This window comes from Myodes glareolus, chromosome 9 (genome assembly GCF_982192425.1).
Source record: "Myodes glareolus chromosome 9, mMyoGla1.1, whole genome shotgun sequence".
In the NCBI taxonomy this organism is placed as follows: Eukaryota; Metazoa; Chordata; class Mammalia; order Rodentia; family Cricetidae; genus Myodes; species Myodes glareolus.
Window position 1 is genome coordinate 46,301,795 of NC_142034.1, and position 17,154 is coordinate 46,318,948.

Consider the following 17,154-nt stretch of genomic DNA (forward strand, 5'->3'; position numbering starts at 1 on the left):
ATCAAGTGCTTTTAGCTGCTGAGCCATTTGTCCTGCCCTATGTTGTGTGTGTGTGTGTTTGTTTGTTTAGTGTATTTATTTAGAAATATGGTCTTGCTTATTACCTAGACTGGCCTAGAATTTGTAATGACTGTGAGCCTGTGTGAAGGTCCAAGGCTAGCTTCAGGACTGCTCTCTGATCTCCTGTCATCCTAGTTACTGAGCCCTCTCACCAGCTCCTATTCAGAGACTTTTTTGTTAGTGTTATTTTTAGCAGTAATTTACCAGCTTTTTAAGTTCTTAGAATTAGTTACAGTGAAATTTTAATTAAAAGCCCTACAAAAATGTTTCCCAATGTTACAATATTGTAGCCATTTTAGGGACCTTAATGACTAGCGTTGACCTGGGGCTTATAATATGGCATTATTACTATTGCCAGCTTTTTCTAAATTTCTACAGAAACATTGTAAGAGACAAATTAATTGGCTGGCTTTATTATTTTTATTATGTGTGACTATGGGTGTCTATGTGGATATATGTGTATCCTTGGGTGTTACACTACCCAAGGAAGCCAGGGCCATTGGATCCTCTGGAGCTGGAGTTACAGGTGGTTGTGAGCTGCCGAATGTAGGAGCTGGGAACTGAGCTGGGGTCCTCTGCAAGAACAGTGTATGCCCTTAACCACTGAGCTATCTGTCCAGCCCTTCCTTCCCCAAAGATTTTTAGATGAGTACATGAATCTGTTGTTGATTGCCTTGTCTGATATTTCTTAAAGAGATTTATATATACCTCAGAGCATTCCTATATTTTGGTTTTATCTTTTGAGACTATCTCATTCTGGAGCCCTGGCTGACCTGGAGCTCGTTATGTAGCCAACCCTGTTCTTGACCTCCTAATCCTCCTGCCTCCACCTCCCAAATGCGATGGTTACACGTGCCACCACTTCCAGATGCTTTGTTGTTGGTTTTGGAGATGGCTGTATATTATTTCTTAGATGCCTTTTTCTGTCTTTGGATTTTCCCAGCTAGTTTGTGGAGGGAACAGCAGTTTACTGAGATTCGTTTTTCTGAATATTGAGAAATCCAGGATGTGGGATTCTTGGTATTTTTAATAATATTCCAGATCAAATTTATTCATTTATATGTGCATTATTCTAGACTGTGAAGGTTTAGTGTAGAATCCTAGGACAGACTGAGGCTGTAGCTCAGTGGTAGTGGATTTGTTTACCATGTACATGGCCTGGGCTCAACCCTTAGCACTGTAAAGAAACCTGAAAATAACCAGGTAGATTGTTTTGAATAATTATATCACTTTTTCTTAAAAAAAAGTACCACTCTTACTATCTATATTAAACAAGTCAGTACAGCAGTTCAAGAAAAAATAAATATGTATAGTTCTACATTTCAGAAATTAATTAGTTGGAACAAAAGATTACAATTTGTGGAGCAGTAAAAAGGTGATAACATTAAACATAGGTGTTCAGGGGCAGATCAAAGTACTGGCTGTTCTTGGAGAAGACCAAGGTTCAGGTCCAGCACCACATAGAGGCTCACAACCACATGTTAATTCTTGTTCCAGGATATTAGACTCCGTCTTCTGGCCTCCTAGGAACAAGTGCACAGATATACATGCAGGCAAAACACACATAAAATACACATAAAGTAAAATAAATCTCAAAAGAAAAATGTTGAATATTGCAGTTTACGTATTTTGTCAGACTCAAAAGAAATAGAGTGTTGGTAGTTAAGTTTCTCAGAGATGACCTCATTTAAGATGTAGGGTTATGGTAGCTCTGAAACTCATAGGTAAGTTTTTTTTAAGATTTATTTTATATGTATAAGGGTTTTTTTTTGTCTACTTGTATGTATATGTGCATGTATGTGCACCACTTGCATACCTGATGTTCTCAAGCCAGAAGAGAGCATCAGATCTCCTGAACTGGAGTTAATGTATGCTTATGAGCCAACATGTGGCATATGCTGGGAATCGAACCCAGGTCCTCTGCAAGAGCAGCCAGTGCTCTTAACCCCTGAACCATCTTTCCAGCCTCTAGATAAGATTTTGACATGCTGTAAGAGGAAAGAACAAAGATAGGAGCATGATAAAAGCAGAGGACATTATATGATTGATAATGTAAAAATTAATAGTAATATGGCTCCCATTTAATGCTGTTTGGATTTTTTAAGAAACTTTAATGTGTTTTCTGTAATCATACTTTTGAAAACTAAACAATTTATTAGGAAACCTAATTTATTAAACGTAACATAAAAATTAAGCCAGGGCTGCATGTTGCTTATTCGTGCCTTTTACTTTTTAAATTTTTGATGTGGATAATTATATATAATTCAGAATGTCATAGTAAACACTTACTAGAAGGTATATATAATAGTCATTCTTTTAGGTGAGGAAAATTAAAGCACACAAATTGCTCAAAGTAAGTGGAGCTAGGATTCACCCAGGTGGTCTGCTGTAGAGCTTGTATTCATATTTCCTGTCATGAAATGTGGTTGGTATAGTTTTTAGATATATTTCTAATTTATGAGCCTTTGTGAAAAAGTAAGACTTTCAGTGGTATCTTTTGAACATTTGTTTTTGAACATTTGTTTCTTTTAAAGACCAAACTGGAGATTCAGAAAGCTCTTGCAGAAGATTCCACTGTGTATGAGTATGACAGCATTTATGATGAAATGCAGAAAAAAAAGGAAGAAAGTAATCCCAAATTGCTTTCAGGGAAAGATCGAAAGGTTAGTAGCTGAAATACAACTTTTGTTGATCTTGACCTATTTGTTTGTTTAGTATTATTTTAAAATGACTTCAGGAAAAAATTTAGATATTAAAATGAGTTTTTGATTCTAAATTATAGATTTAATGTTTAGAATCTAGATCCTAGCAGGTGTCAAGTGAATTATCCAGTATTTTTGAATTTTTTTTACCTTGAAACCTTATAAATTTTTGAAAATTTTTCTATACTCATTCGGTGTACTAGATTTATACTGCTCCTGGCTTGCTTTCCAATTCATTCATTTGTTGAATTAAGACTATCATGTAGCCAGGCATAGTGGCACACCCTTTAGATCCCAGCACTTTAGAGCCAGGCATGGTGACATGCCATTGGGAGACTGAGGCAGGAAGGTCAGAAGATGAGAGCCATCCTCGGATATGTAGCAAGTTCAGGATCAGCTCGGACTGTTTCATACATTATTGCAGTGAAACAAACTGAAAAGAAAACCAGAAGCGAGGAAGTAGGCATGATGGCACCGCAGGAGCTGAGGCTGGGCGGGTCCCTAGCTATCACCTGCCTTGACCTGGGTATTAGACCGAGCTGGCCTTGAACTTGGTGTGACTATCCTGCCTTTGACTCCCACAGGCGAGGATTACAAGTGTGTGCTACCGCTCCTTCTGCTACACTCATATTTTTAGTGGAAACCATTTCAGTAGCAGTTTCGCTAGCAAACTTATTCTGAGTTTTGAAAAGACAGATTACAAAGACTAAATATTTCTATATTAATGGGTGTAATTTTTTTCCTCTTTCCGAAATAATTTTGTTTTTCCCTAGCCCAAATACATTCACAATTTACTAAAAGCAGTGGAGATCAGAAAAAAGGAACAGGAAAAAAGAATGGAAAAGAAAATACAGAGAGAGCGAGAGATGGAAAAAGGAGAATTTGATGATAAAGAGGCATTCGTGACATCTGCTTATAAAAAAAAACTTGAAGAGAGAGCTGAGGAGGAGGAAAGAGAGAAGAAGGCTGCTGCCCTGGAAGGTGAGGGAGGGAGGGACAGGTTGCTGCTGTGGCTGCGGGGCTGTGTCTGTGTTGGTGGTCGAGGCGGGGCTGAGCCTTTAAGTCACTGTCACTCCTGCTGGTCTTTTCATTCAGTCCTTATTTTATTACTGTAAACTATGAGCGTTACAGACCTTTGTCTTAGATATTCGAAATGTAAAAACATTTACAAGGCATAGCAGCATTACATTTGCCAGAACATACATAAATAAACTTTAAACTCTAATAACATTCTGAGATGAGAAAATGTTTAACACCACTCAAGGAACATTAACTGGGCAGTTATAAAAAGAATATCATTAATAATCAGCAGCTAAGGAATATCTTAGCCATTGAATTGAGTTAAATTACTTATCAGTAATTTAATTGGCAAATGCTCTCCAACTTCAAGTGAACAATAACTAATCTACAAAGTTGTATCTGGTATCTCAGCTTGCCACCATGCCTGAGTGTGATCTCTCGAACTTACAGTGGCAAGAGAGAACCAACTGCCACAGGTGTGTGCATGGACAGAAAAATCAATTAAGCATTAAGAGCGTATTCCTGACTCCTGGACTAGAGAATGTTTACACATCTTTGTATGATATATGCTCTGCGTGTGTAAAGTGCAGCTGCACTGTGCTTCGCTGAATCCATATTCTCAGTTTGTCTTTGCTTTTCTTCCCAGCACGACTGGATGTGACCAAGCAGAAAGATCTCAGTGGATTTTATCGGCACCTGCTAAATCAAGCAGTTGGTGAAGAGGCAGCTCCTAAGTCCAGCTTCCGTGAAGCCAGGTAAGAGGTGGCAAGTGGAACATTTACTAGAAAGATGCCCTTGACAGTCAGTGGTTATGCGACGTAGGAGTCGTTGTAAACTGTTGAGTGGACAGGTCAACCAACCCGACCTAACTTGAGTGAGTGAGTGAGTGAGTGGAGTTTGCAGTTTCTTAACTTGAAAACCTAAAGATTTTTTTCAGCTTGGTTTTTATTGTACAACTCATAAAACAATTACTAGTTTACATTAAAACATTTTAGTGTACAAAGTTTTTGTTTAAGTGCTTTTTGTGTCTTATGTATGGCCTTCAAGGAGAAACAAAAGCTAAGAGTACTCTTTCTTAAAGGAAAACTATTTTAGGACCCTGGTGCCTGAGAACAGTTACTGCAAGAAGAAGAGATTGGCATAGGAGCGGTTGTACAACATGTATTGTACGTGTTCATTAGATGGCATATAATACAGAAGTGGTTTACTTTCCTGAGTAGAACCCAGTCTCTAGAGGTCATAGTCACAGCTCAGAGAGTAAAACAGCCCTGTCTGATAGCAGGAGTCACGTGTTGGGTATTCGAGTAACTTAAATCTAAAATTTTAATCTTAGTTACATTTCAGGTACTATGCTGCCATTTTTGGCTGATGACTGCCCTATCAAACAAATATCTATTTGTACAAATATCTATTTGTAGATATTACCATTTCTGTAGACAGTTCCATTACGCATCTCTGATCTGGATAAGTAAAGGATTAGGAGACTTTTAGATAAAATTTTAGGCTACTATAGAATTAGGTAATTATATCCTGTGTACAGACTAGCTGAATGTAAAAGGGAGAATCTGAGAGGACACATATCCACACGTGACTGACATGCTTCACTACATCCAGTCCTCCAGCACTAGGAGCAAACAGTCACGTGTGAGTGTTATCACTGAGTTGATCACGCAGCTGGAAAGTGCAGGTGGTGTGATAATTTCAGGATTGCTGATGGCAGCAGCCAGGAAGACTGAACAGTTTCCTTCCTGTTGCGATGGGCGCTGAGACACTGTATCAGGTCAATGATGCCTTTCTAGTCTTAGGAAGGTTTAATTAGTAATGTTTAGAATTAGATTTGGTACTGTTTTCTGTGGAAAATTACCCTCATATGTTTCTAGTACTTCTTAGAACAAAATGAAAAAATCTAATAGTCACAGCTTGAACTTTATGTTGTGAAAATAGAACTTAGATTCATGGCAAACCTTACTTTTCCCAATTATTCTTTGTCTAGAACTAGAAAGAAAAATGAGACCTATACAGACCCTTTCCTGAAGGTTCTGGGGACCAAGAGAGGAGGACTGTGTTCTTCGTTTTATGTCTTTCAATACTAAAATGCCCCCAGCTGTCTGAAAGTCCTAATTTAAAAGACAAATAGACATCAGTCTTGTGCATCAGACAGTAAATATGATTTAGTTGTGAGTTTTGTGAAAATTTACATGAGCGTTCCTTTGCTTTCTACAATTAAGAAAGTAGCATTTTGTATTCATAGGATTTTTTTTTTTAATTTTATTTTAGGACTGGAATTAAAGAAGAGAAGCCCAGGGGTTACTCTGATGAAACAAACTCAGAGGACAGACCACAGCAGGACTGCGTTCTCCACACTGGTGAGGAGGAGGCAAACCCAGATGCTGACAGCGATTTTGACTCTAAGAGCAGCGATGACGATGAAAGGGGAGGAAATAAAGTAAAGGACAGGCGGGAGGAAGGCACAGAAGCCTCCAAGAAACGTCACAAGAATCAGACCCACTCACGATCGTCTAGTGAAGAGAGAGGGCATGGTACCAAGTACCACTCCAGAAGCCCCAGGTCAAGAGGTCATCACCAGGACAGGCAGGCCAGAGAGCAGGAGAGCCGGCACACGGACCACGGCCACCGCAAAGAAAAGAGTTCTCACAGGCACAGAGAAGCCGATCACAAAGATGACCACTGCAGGAGGAATGAGCACGAAGACAAACTGAGGAGACGAGAACAGCGGGAGAGAGAGGACAGAGAGTGGAGAAGGGAGACACACTCTAGAGAACTAGGAGACAGACACCGTTACGACCAGGACCGGTACAGTGAGAAAGAAAGAAAGGAGAGATATGAGAGCAACGGTAGGCACAGAGAGATGGAGAAACAGGAAAGAAATCGAGACAGAAGGGAAAGCAGCCCAAGGTCTAGACCAAAAGACCAATTTCTTGACCAGGAAAAATCCAGCAAAATAAGAAACGTAGAAAAGGACAAAGGGGATCAGGAGAAGCCCTCTCGTTCTGAAACCTCACTAGCAACAAAGCACCGACTGACAGAGGAAAGGCAGGAGAAGGGCAGTGAGCAAGAGAAGCCCCCTGAGGCCTTGAGCAAGTTTGCAAAGAGGAGCAGTGAGGAAACTGTGCTGTCAGCTAGAGACAGGTACTTGGCCAGGCAGATGGCGCGGATTAATGCAAAGACTTACATTGAGAAAGAAGATGACTAAAGGCTGCCAGGGTCTGGAGTTCTGAGCATAGAACTCTGTGACCCCTGGAACTTGCTTTAAGAAAGCAAACAAGTATGTGAACAGTGACTGGAGGGTATTTTCTAAGGTATATTTTCAAAATTTGTGAAGTCAGAAGTCAGTTCTTTCAGCTTCAGTGTGCAGCTGGACTTGTGAGATATTTCCTAGTCTGTAACACTTTGTTGATTGTACTCAAGAATCATACAGTGTTAAATCTTCCAGTAGATTCGTTGTGAGGAAAATTGGCTTCCTTAAAACCATTAAAATAAGTCTTTAATAATGTTGCTTTTGAGATTTTTCTTTTGGTTTTGTGTTAACTAGTTATTTTACAGGAATGGGTGTTTTGCCTTCTTGTAAGTCAGTGCACCAAGTGAGTGCCCAGTACCCACAGACAAGGCCAGGAGAAAGCATTGCATCCCCTGGAACTGAAGTTACGGGTGGTTGTGAGCCACCATGTGAGTTCTGGGAATCAAACTTGGGTCCTCTGTAAGAACAGCAAGCACTCTGAAACACTAAGCCATCTCTCCAACTTCAAATTTTTAAATTTTATTTTGTTCTGCTTTTAAGGGGTTGAATTTTTTGGGGGGTGGGGTGGGGTGAGGCTGTGTTGTTACTGAGACAAAGTCCTGCTATTGTTTATTGTTTACCCATGCTGCTGGAACTCCAGTGCTCAGGCGATTCTCCTGTCTCAGCCTCCCGAGTGCTAGAACTGCAGGCACGTGACTGACCCCATGCCTAGTGTATCATGTTTCTCTTGTTGCAGAAACTATTTTGTGAATACTGTCTTTCAAGCTAAAATACATAAGTTTTAGAAGTAGAAAGAATAGTCTATGTTCTGAAATTTGTGTTAAAGCATAGATAATGCATGTTATCTAAATAGCGTTTTAATCCACAGCATACTTGACTTAAAGATAGTGACGTGCTCCTGCGTTTGGTCCCCCTTTTCCTTGTCAGCGTAGTTACCAGGCTAGGAACAAGGCTTAGTAGTAGAGCTGCTGCCTGACATGCGCAAGGCCCTGGGCCTGAGGGCCAGGATTGAAAAAAGGCAGGAATTTCATTCATGTCTAAATTTTGTTGTTTAAAAGATATCATTTTATTTTGTAATTTTGTATTTTTCAAATTACTAAGTTGGTCTGTAAGTAAGCAAATCTGTCGGCTGAGAGTGAGAAGATGTTTCATATACTCCAACAGGAAGACAGAAGAAGCTGTTAAGCCCCATTTCTCCGTTCAAATAAAACTACACTTTGTGAACTAAGACCCTGAAACCTGACCGTGGCCCTTGCGTGCTGTGAGTTTATCCGTGGGTACAGAAAGGATGACCACTAGGGAAGATGTTCTCTGGCAAGTTTTCCCATGTCAGGAAGTCCATTTATTTCGTGATATTTTATCATGAAGAGTTTACTGTTTTAGAAGGACAAACTTGGTCTAGTGGCAGGTTTACTTAGATGAAAAACTATTGTATATTGAGAGACACACTTAATATTTATTTTACTATATTCTTAGGTCCTGAAAGGGAATGTTACAAAGTGAATGTCTAGATCCCTGACTGACCTAGTAAATGAGTTCTTGTAGAAACGCCCTGATTTACACAAGGGAAGCAGCCTAAGTGGAAAGATGAGTCCTTAGGAGAGCAGGGGTGATCACAAACTTTGAGTCTCGAGAGAGAACACCATTCCTTCCTTAGGATTAGTCCCTGTGCTTGGAAAAGTTAATTTGGTTATGGTGTGCAAGATAGTCTAAGGAGGGAGAGATCATATTAGTCAGACCAGATAGTTTCCCTCTCCCAGAAGTTCAAATACTTCCATAAAGCACATTGGCTACTCCGGATAGGAAAAGACACCAATTAATTATGATACACAGGTTTTCCCCAAATAGGCAGTTCTCATCTCTCTGTCCTTCATTCCCCTTTTCTGGGAACAGTATCCCGATTTTCCCTTGGAACGCACCCAACATCCTTTAATTTTGTTTTCTCTCTGTGTTTGTTCATGTTCTCATGTACTATGTGTATGAGAGTACCCGTGGAGGCCAAGAGAGGGTGTTGGACCCCTGAAGCTGGGGTGACAGGTAGCTGAGCCACAGGCTGTGGGTACTGGAGACCAGCCTCTGCCAGGGCTGCAAGCACACTCAACCACTGGCATCCCTCCAGCCACCTTTCCGTTCTTGATCCTGAGCTTCAAAGGGGACAGAGTGGTCCCAAAGAAGTGTGTGACTCAAGCAGGCAGATCTGAAATTAGATGTTCTCTGCTAGCATTGCCGTCTTGAAAATGAGGCAAGCCTGAAATTCCACGGCAGAGTGCCCAGCTTGACAGCCCACTGGGGCCAAAGCAATGTGGGAGGTGGGAAGGTCCCCACCTGGTGGCTTTATTATTTCATTTACAATAATTCCTTGCTAAAGCTTAGCTGGAACACTTTTTTTTTTCTCTTCTTCTTTTAAGGAAGACTCTCAAACCCTGAGTGGCCTGGAGCTTCTGTGTAGACCAGGGTGGCCTTAAACTCTCAAAGATCCACCTAGCTCTGCTGGAATTAAAGGCATGTGCTGCCACACCCTACTATTGGAACACAGACTTTTATTATAACATGTATGGTGTGCATGTACAACTCAGCAGATTTACAGAAAATATTCAGGAAAGAACATGGCCTTTTCCATAGAAGCCCTCCCTAGTGCACTTCCTCTGGCTTCTGATACCAGGTCAGGTCTGCTGATTCGCTGGTATCCATGCATTGTTGGTGGGTCCTGGCTGACTTCTCATTTGCACCTACAAGGTACATGTGTCTGTGTACATTTCAGTGGGTGATTCCCAGGAGTGGAAGTGCTGGTTGACATAAGGTGTGCAAACACTCAGTAGGTAATACCAGATTGGTTGTACTGAAATCTGGGGAAATTACTTAGTGATGGAGCTGTTGCCTAGCATGCTTTGGACTCTAGTACCACAAAATGAGCAAACAAAGCATTCCTTCCATCAGTGGAGATTTCCAACACTTATTAACAGATGGGTAGCTCATTTTTGTAGGGGGATATTCTTATATTTATTTCTGCAAAAGCATGAGTGAAGGTCGAAAGACAGTTTTCAGAAGTCCACTGTCCCCTTCCACTAGGGATCCTAAGGACAGAACTCATGTTCAAAATCAGTGGCAAGTGCCTTTATCTGCAGTCAGTTCCTGCCAGCCCAGTGTTTGCCTTGGTAGTTCTCACGGCTCAGCCTGCAATGCTGAGATTACACACATGCACTGCTACCCCCGGCAAAGGCTCCTTGTGGACAGTTCCTTCTGCCTCCCTGCCCTTTTCTTAATGCCCATTTAGGTTCTTCATATATTGTAAAAGTCTTTTGACTATGGCTTGTCTTCTACTCTCTTAGTGGGATCTATTGATGAAGATCTCTTAGTTTTTATAAAGTTAAATAAAATTAACATCTACAGTTACACAAGATAATATTTCAAGTGCTCAGTAGCCACATGGTAGTTTGTGGTTGCCATATGAAATGGAGTTTATTGGGCATCTCGGTGGCAGTTCAATACTAGACATTGCTCTTCCAAAAACTTTGCCCACCTTAGGATCTACAGTACACCTGGAATTAAATTTCACATGTTGTGTAAGTGTTAAGGAGACTTTTTTTCAGTAGTGCTGGGAATTGAACCTAGGCCCTTCCATGTGCTAAGCGAGGATACTACTACTATGCTACATCCTAGGTCCATGATTTTTTTTTTTTTGCATGTATGGATAACAGACTCAGCAGTGAATGAATGGAATGTGTTGAAAGTTTATCATCCAGGGAAGTTAGGGGAAAGAACTCAAGGCAGGAACCTAGAGGCAGGAGCTGATGCGATGGGCGGCGGGGAGACTTTGAGGAGTGCTGCTTACTGGCTTGATCCTCATACACTCCCAGGAGTTGGTACCCTGAGGTGGTACCACTCACAAAGGATGGGGTCCTCCCATATTATCCACCAAGAAAAGGTACCACAGGCTTCCAAGAGGCCAATCTGGTGGGGCTTTCTTTCAATTGAAAAAAGAAGTTCTAAAATGACTCTAGCTTGTGTCAAGTTGATATAAAACTCGCCAGCACAGATATGTAGGAAAACTAAAAAACAAGGAAATGATGGTTCTTAATGTCAAGGTACCATTTATATCCGGAGAAGTACCCATAGGGTTCTAGATGTAGGCAGTGTTCTTTCTTAACTTGGGTAGAGATTTCACTGTCAACTTTTTCAACTGTAAACATGTTTATATATTATACTGTATGCATAATGTATCCCACAAGTATTTTTAAAGTTTATTTCTCAGTTAAAAGATTTTAGTGTGTGTTCATGTCTTTCAGTGTGTCCATGTATCTGTGATGCGTGTGTGTCGCATGCCCATAGATAGAGGGCAGATAACCAGTTTCCAGAGCTGGTCCTTCCACCATGGATAAGCTCCAAAGATCAAAGTCAGCACACCAGGTTTGCAGGGTAGCATTTTGGCCCACTAAGCCATCTCACCCTTCTTACAAACATTTTAACCCTAACATTTTTAATGTATGAATTGAAAGAACTGTTAGCTATTCTGAACATCAAAATGCTGGATTATATTTCATAGAATAAGATAGAAATCTTTTTTAAAATGAACTGTGGGACCGGAGAGATGGCCCAGCTCCTCCTGAGGCTGAGTTCAGTTCTCTTTGCCCACATGGCCGCTCACAGCCACCTGTGACTCCGCCTCCAGATGGTCTGACATCCTCTTCTGATTTCCAAGGGCACCGTATGCACATGGGGCACAGACGTACATGCAGGTAGAACAATCATACACACAAAAATAGGTTTTAAGAAATAAAGCTGCAATTTTGATTAGTGTTTGTAATCTCCAAAGTCCCCTTATAGATGTTAATAAGACAGAGAAAAGCCTTTCAAAATCTTGATAAACTAGAAAGCCTTAGTGAAGATTGAAGCTGACGTTGACGCTGAGGGGACAAATGAAAAGACCCGTGTTCCATCTGATAGGGTGTGACAGGAACAACATAGCACAGGTCCTGAGATGCCAACAGAAACAGCTAGGCTTGGATGTAGGATCAATCAAGTCAGCTCACCAAGTATTAAATTGATTATCCAAAATAACCGCTCATGGGCTGAAGAGATGGCTCAGCGGTTAAGAGCACTGACTGCTCTTCCGGAGGTCCTGAGTTCAATTCCCAGCAACCACATGGTGGCTCACAGCCATTTGTAATGAGATCTGGTGTCCTGTTCTGGCCTGCAGGCAGACATGCAGGCAGAACACAGTATACATAATAAGTAAGTAAGTAAGTAAGTAAATAAATAAATAAATAAATAAATAAAAATAACTGCTCATAATCTCCCAAAGCACCAAGATCATGAAGGAAGGAAACTTCTCGATTGGAGACAAGAGAGATCTGACATGAAGTGAAAAGTGTTGTTCTGGGTGAATCTATACAGAGTTCATCAACAAAGTCGGGATGAGGTGGTGGAAAGTCGGCGAACTTTTCTGATCTGATGGTTGTACTGTGTGATCAAGGGAACGTCCTTGTTTGCAGGAAGCCCATCCCTCATCATCCTTTTTCTAGTTAGGATCTATGTTTTAAGAACTATTTTTTTAATCCAAATCCTTTCAGATCTCAGCATTATCCTCTCCATTTTCCCATTTGAAATGTTAGAAACACCGAATACAGGTAATCATTTTAAGAGCCTTAGAGATCCTTATTGCCTAGTGATGTGTCCCAAAACTAGAGCTGAGGCCCCTAAAGGAAACCCTGCAACTGAAACCTCCCACTCAGTGCTGGCCAGGCTTGTGGCACATCAGCGGTCATGTGGAACCATGCATGGCCACCACCACCCGGCTGGCATGTAATCTCATTTCTGGAGCCCTTTGTCTTCTCACTCCTGTTGCTTACATTCTCTCTTACTTTGAAAACTGTCCTGACTAGTTCTATGTCAACTTGGCACAAACTAGTGTCGTCTGAAAGGAGAGAGCCTCAATTGAGAAAATGCTTTCCCAAGAGCAGACTGATGACAAGCCTGTCGGGCATTTTCTTAGTGATTGAAGGGAGAGGGCCCAGCCAGTCCATTGTGGGTGGGGCCACCCTGGACTGGAGGTCCTGGGTTGAATAAGAAGGCAGGATGAGCAAGCCATGTGGATCAAGTCAGAAAGCAGCAACTCTCTGTGGCCTGCCTTCAGGTTTCTGCCCTGTTTGAATTCTTGCCCTGATTTTCTTCAGTGATGAACAGTGATATGAAAGTATAAGGCAAACAAGCCCTTTCCTCCCCTGGTTACTTTGGACATGGTGTTTCATCACAGGGTATTGCTGTGACAGACCTGACCATGTAGTTTTGGGGAGGACTGTGGAAGGACTTTGGAGCTCACTAGAAAAGCCATTGAGTGTTGAAGGCTCAGTGAACTGCTCTGTGGGAGCTTGGAAGATAAGAATGTTGAGAGCAGGGGCTGGTGAGACGGCTCAGTGGTTAAGAGCACTGACTGCTCCTCCAGAGGACCTGGGTTCAATTCCCAGCACCCACATGGCAGCTCACAGCTGTCTGTAAATCCAGTTCAAGAGAATCTGACATCATTATACCAATATGCATGAAATAAAGTTAAATAAAGTTGTTTTTTTTTAAAAAAAAAAAAAAGAATATTGAGAGCAGATGACGGAGGCCTGGCTTGTGACGACTCAGAGGAAAAGAAAGACTCTACTGGGATATCTGATGAAGAATCTAGCTTGGCAGGGTGGCACACGCCTTTAATCCTAGTACGTGGGAGGCAGAGGCAGGTGGATCTCTCCGTTCAAGGCCAGGTTGTTCTGCAGAGAGTTCCAGGACAGCCGGAGCCACACAGAGAAACCCTGTCTTGAAACGTCCCTCTCTAACCCCCAAAATCTGTGGTTCTGGTTAGCTAGGGCTGAAGCATTGGCTGTGGATAAGAGGAGGCGAGCATCACTGAGGTGACGTCCCCTGGGAAGTGTTTCCTCAGGGTCAGCACACAGAAGCTGTGTTCCAGAGGTGGCCACGGTTGTATCTCCTGTTGGCAGATGAACTTGGTAGCGGAAGAGTCACCCAGGTGGTGCTGGTTTTGAAGGCGTGAAGGCGGTCACGAAGAGCAGCTGAGGCCTGGCACCATGTGACAGGACTGGAGTCTCTGAAAAGAGCCCAGGAGAAGCTGTTGGTGAAAGTGAGGCCCCGCTGCAGTGGAAGAGCCCAGCATTTTGGAGAAGCCAGTACCATGGGATGATCGCCAAGAACAGCAGGAGTGTGGAGTGGGGCCGGCCTGAGCCTGGAAGACAGCTGTGTGTGCTGCAGAGGGCAGAGCCGGAGAAGCGGCCCACGCCCTTTGGGTGGGTCCCAGATAATCTGACATTGAGTTATTTAGTTAGAATTTGGTTTTGCTTTGTTCAAATTGTGACTGTTATTCTTTCCTGAAGTAAGAAATTGCTTTATTTATTTATTTATTATTTATGGTTTTTAGAGACAGGGTTTCTCTGTAGCTTTGGAGCCTGTCCTGGAACTAGCTCTTGTAGACCAGGCTGGCCTCAAACTCACAGAGATCCGCCTGCCTCTGCCTCCCGAGTGCTGGGATTAAAGGCGTACACCACCACCGCCTGGCTATTTTTTATTTTTATAGGAGCCCACAGTTGAAAAATTTTAAACTTAAAAAAATATATATATTTTGGAATTTTACAGAGAATTTGGATTGTATTTTTAAGGTATTAGAATAGTTAAGACTGGGTAACTTTTTAATTTTGTAAAAGGCAGTATATGCAATGTTTTTATTAATGTGTAACCTTGGCGATGAACAAGAAAGTAAAGGTTGTGGTTTTAAAGTGATGTGTTTGTGTGTCAAGGAAAACAGGCCAGTTCTGGGATTCCCAGCTGTATGAACTCAGGAAATCTGCTTCCCCAGCCCCAGCTCCTCCTGCGCAGACCTGGGAGACCAATGGTGAGCAAGTGAAATGGCCCGTGATAGACTGATGCTCGTCGCAGACTACCAGGGATTGTAATGACCCGCTTAGCTTTTCTGAAATGTGTTATTCATACTTCAAGGTCTGTTTGTTTGTTTTTCAAGACAGGATTTCTCTGTATAGCCCTGGCTGTCCTGGAACTCACCCTTGAGGCCAGGTTGGTCTCGAACTCACCAAGATCCACCTGCCTCTGCCTCCCAAGGGATTAAAGGAATACCTCACCACTGCCTGAATTAAGGTGGTTTTCATATTAAATATTTGTAAATGATATGCTGAGGGACTATTTAAATGTTTGACAATATACAGTTAAGATTTTTATCTTAACCTTAAGCGTTTGACTTTTTAAATGGAAGTTTTAATATAAAAAGTCACATCATGATGAATTATTGATAAAGTAATAAAATTTCCTTTTCCAGAATCAATCAGCCTTTGCAGTCTTTCCTATTCTGATTTATCTTGTCATTCCCCTCCTCTCCCAGGGATTCTATTACTTTCCTGTCCAAGATTGCATTGACAAGATTCTTTCCTGCACTCTGAAGGCTACATGGTTCATGTTTGTAAATATATCCTTTTTATGACTTTTCTTGTTTCTCTTACCAAATAGCTTACAAGGAAAGAGAGAGAGAGAGAGAGAGAGAGAGAGAGAGAGAGAGAGAGAGAGAGAGAGATTCATCAGAGCGGGGGAGGCGTGGCCAAAGAGAGCAGTTCATCAGAGCTGGGGAGGCATGGCGGTCCAACAGCTTCTGATGAGAAGGAACAATGAGATAGATAGGCTCTCTCCTTTTTATTCAGTCTGGCTCCCAAGCGACAGGAACGGTGCTGTCCATGCTGAGGGTGGGTCTTCCTCCCTACCACTGCCAGGTGTTTGTCTCCTTGACTATTCTAAATCTTATTGAGTTGAGCCGCGAGGCCTTGACCGTGACTAGTGTTCGGGTACTGTTCCCTCTACACATCCCCTCAATGTGAGAAAAGAAGTTCGTTTTCCGAGTTTACTTTTTTTCCCCCTATATCAAAACTTACCTTGTTTTATTCACAAAATTAAATGTCAGTTTGGCTGGATACAGGATTCGAGGCTTTCTTTGCTGAGTGTCATGTTTCTCTGTGTTCCTTAAAATCAGGATGGCATATGAGAATACTTGAATTTGTACATGAGCGCTTTTTAGGATCTCCATTCCGTGTTGCTAGTGATTTCGAGAGAGAAGCCGAGAGCCAGGTTAGGATGGGTACTCCAATGCCTGTTTTTCCTTCCTCCTGTGTTCCATGTTTCTTCTGTTGCTTTATCAACTTTTTCTTCTCAGAATCGCAAACCAAATAACTAGAGAGAATTTCTTTAAATTCATGTAAGGTCACCTTATTCTTCGTCTGAGAAATAGCTTCTGTGTTCTACCTCTTCCCCCACCTCCCTCCTCGCCCACTTCCATGCCCTCCTTCCCTTCTTCCTTCCTCTTTTTCTTCCTTCTTTCCCTCTTCCTCCTGCCTCTCCTTCCACTGACCCAGATAGAATTCACTACCGAATCAATCGGTCTTTAAGCCATCCCTGGTTACTTCGGTTTCCTGCTTTATGTCCTTCACAGTAAGAGGCTGAGAAGCTGAGTCCTGTTTCACGTGACACTGAGACTCCTTCCCCCTCTCTCCCTCCTTCCCCTGATCTCTCTGGCCTCCTGCCTGTTTTCTTCACTTCACCTAGGACTACCTGAGATTCTTGTCCTTGTCCTTCAGTTGTGAATTTTCTTTTCCTTCCTCTTCTAGCTCTGGGACCCCTTGATCCTCTAACCTGGTGGCTTCTTTTTCTTCCATCTCAAAGATGACCTTATTCCTTACTTAATCTCCGAGTTCTTCACTTCTAGCCCAGCAATTACCTTTCAGGAATAGGAAGCTCAAGTCATCATTTTGGTTCCTCCAGGTTGATGTTTGAGTCTGAGTTTTTCTTTTTCTTGAATCCCATTTTTTCTTCTTGCTTGATTTGCCGTTTCATCCTACGGGGAGCGTCCCTTTGTAGTTATTTATTAATACGTGAGTGTGTATGATGGGAAGGGCATGTGTGCAGAGCATGTGTGGGGGTCAGAGGACAAGTTGGTGGCGTTGGTTCTCTCCTCCCACCTTTATGTGGGTCCCAGGGATTGAACTCAGGTCACCAGGCTTATGTACCACGTGACTATCTGCTGTGCCATCCCACTGTCTCCTTTATAATTGTTTAATGAAGAAT

General features: G+C 42.0%; 1 protein-coding gene, 1 long non-coding RNA gene and 1 other non-coding gene across 6 annotated transcripts in view; 1 reads left to right on the forward strand and 2 right to left on the reverse strand.

Annotated features, from left to right (window-relative positions):
- Positions 1-7,298, forward strand: part of Nsrp1 (nuclear speckle splicing regulatory protein 1) — a 33,292-nt gene extending 25,994 nt beyond the window's left edge. For all 4 annotated transcript variants that reach the window (XM_085695362.2, XM_085695363.2, XM_085695364.2 and 1 more), the window contains 4 exons: positions 2,595-2,723; positions 3,536-3,743; positions 4,429-4,537; positions 6,060-7,298. In XM_085695362.2, the coding sequence (XP_085551488.2) occupies positions 2,595-2,723; positions 3,536-3,743; positions 4,429-4,537; positions 6,060-6,996 (1,383 nt within the window). In that variant the 3' untranslated portion in view covers positions 6,997-7,298. The remainder of the gene's footprint in view (positions 1-2,594; positions 2,724-3,535; positions 3,744-4,428; positions 4,538-6,059) is intronic.
- LOC146893095 (small nucleolar RNA SNORA33) lies at positions 343-472 on the reverse strand. The gene has a single exon (XR_015003931.1). It is a non-coding gene; the product is annotated as a small nucleolar RNA SNORA33 (small nucleolar RNA).
- A 6,394-nt stretch (positions 7,299-13,692) lies between the features above and the next one.
- LOC146893093 (uncharacterized) lies at positions 13,693-16,946 on the reverse strand. Its single transcript, XR_015003695.2, has 3 exons — positions 16,808-16,946; positions 15,969-16,129; positions 13,693-14,128 (listed from the first exon to the last, which is right to left on the reverse strand). It is a non-coding gene; the product is annotated as an uncharacterized LOC146893093 (long non-coding RNA).
- Positions 16,947-17,154: the final 208 nt, after the last annotated feature.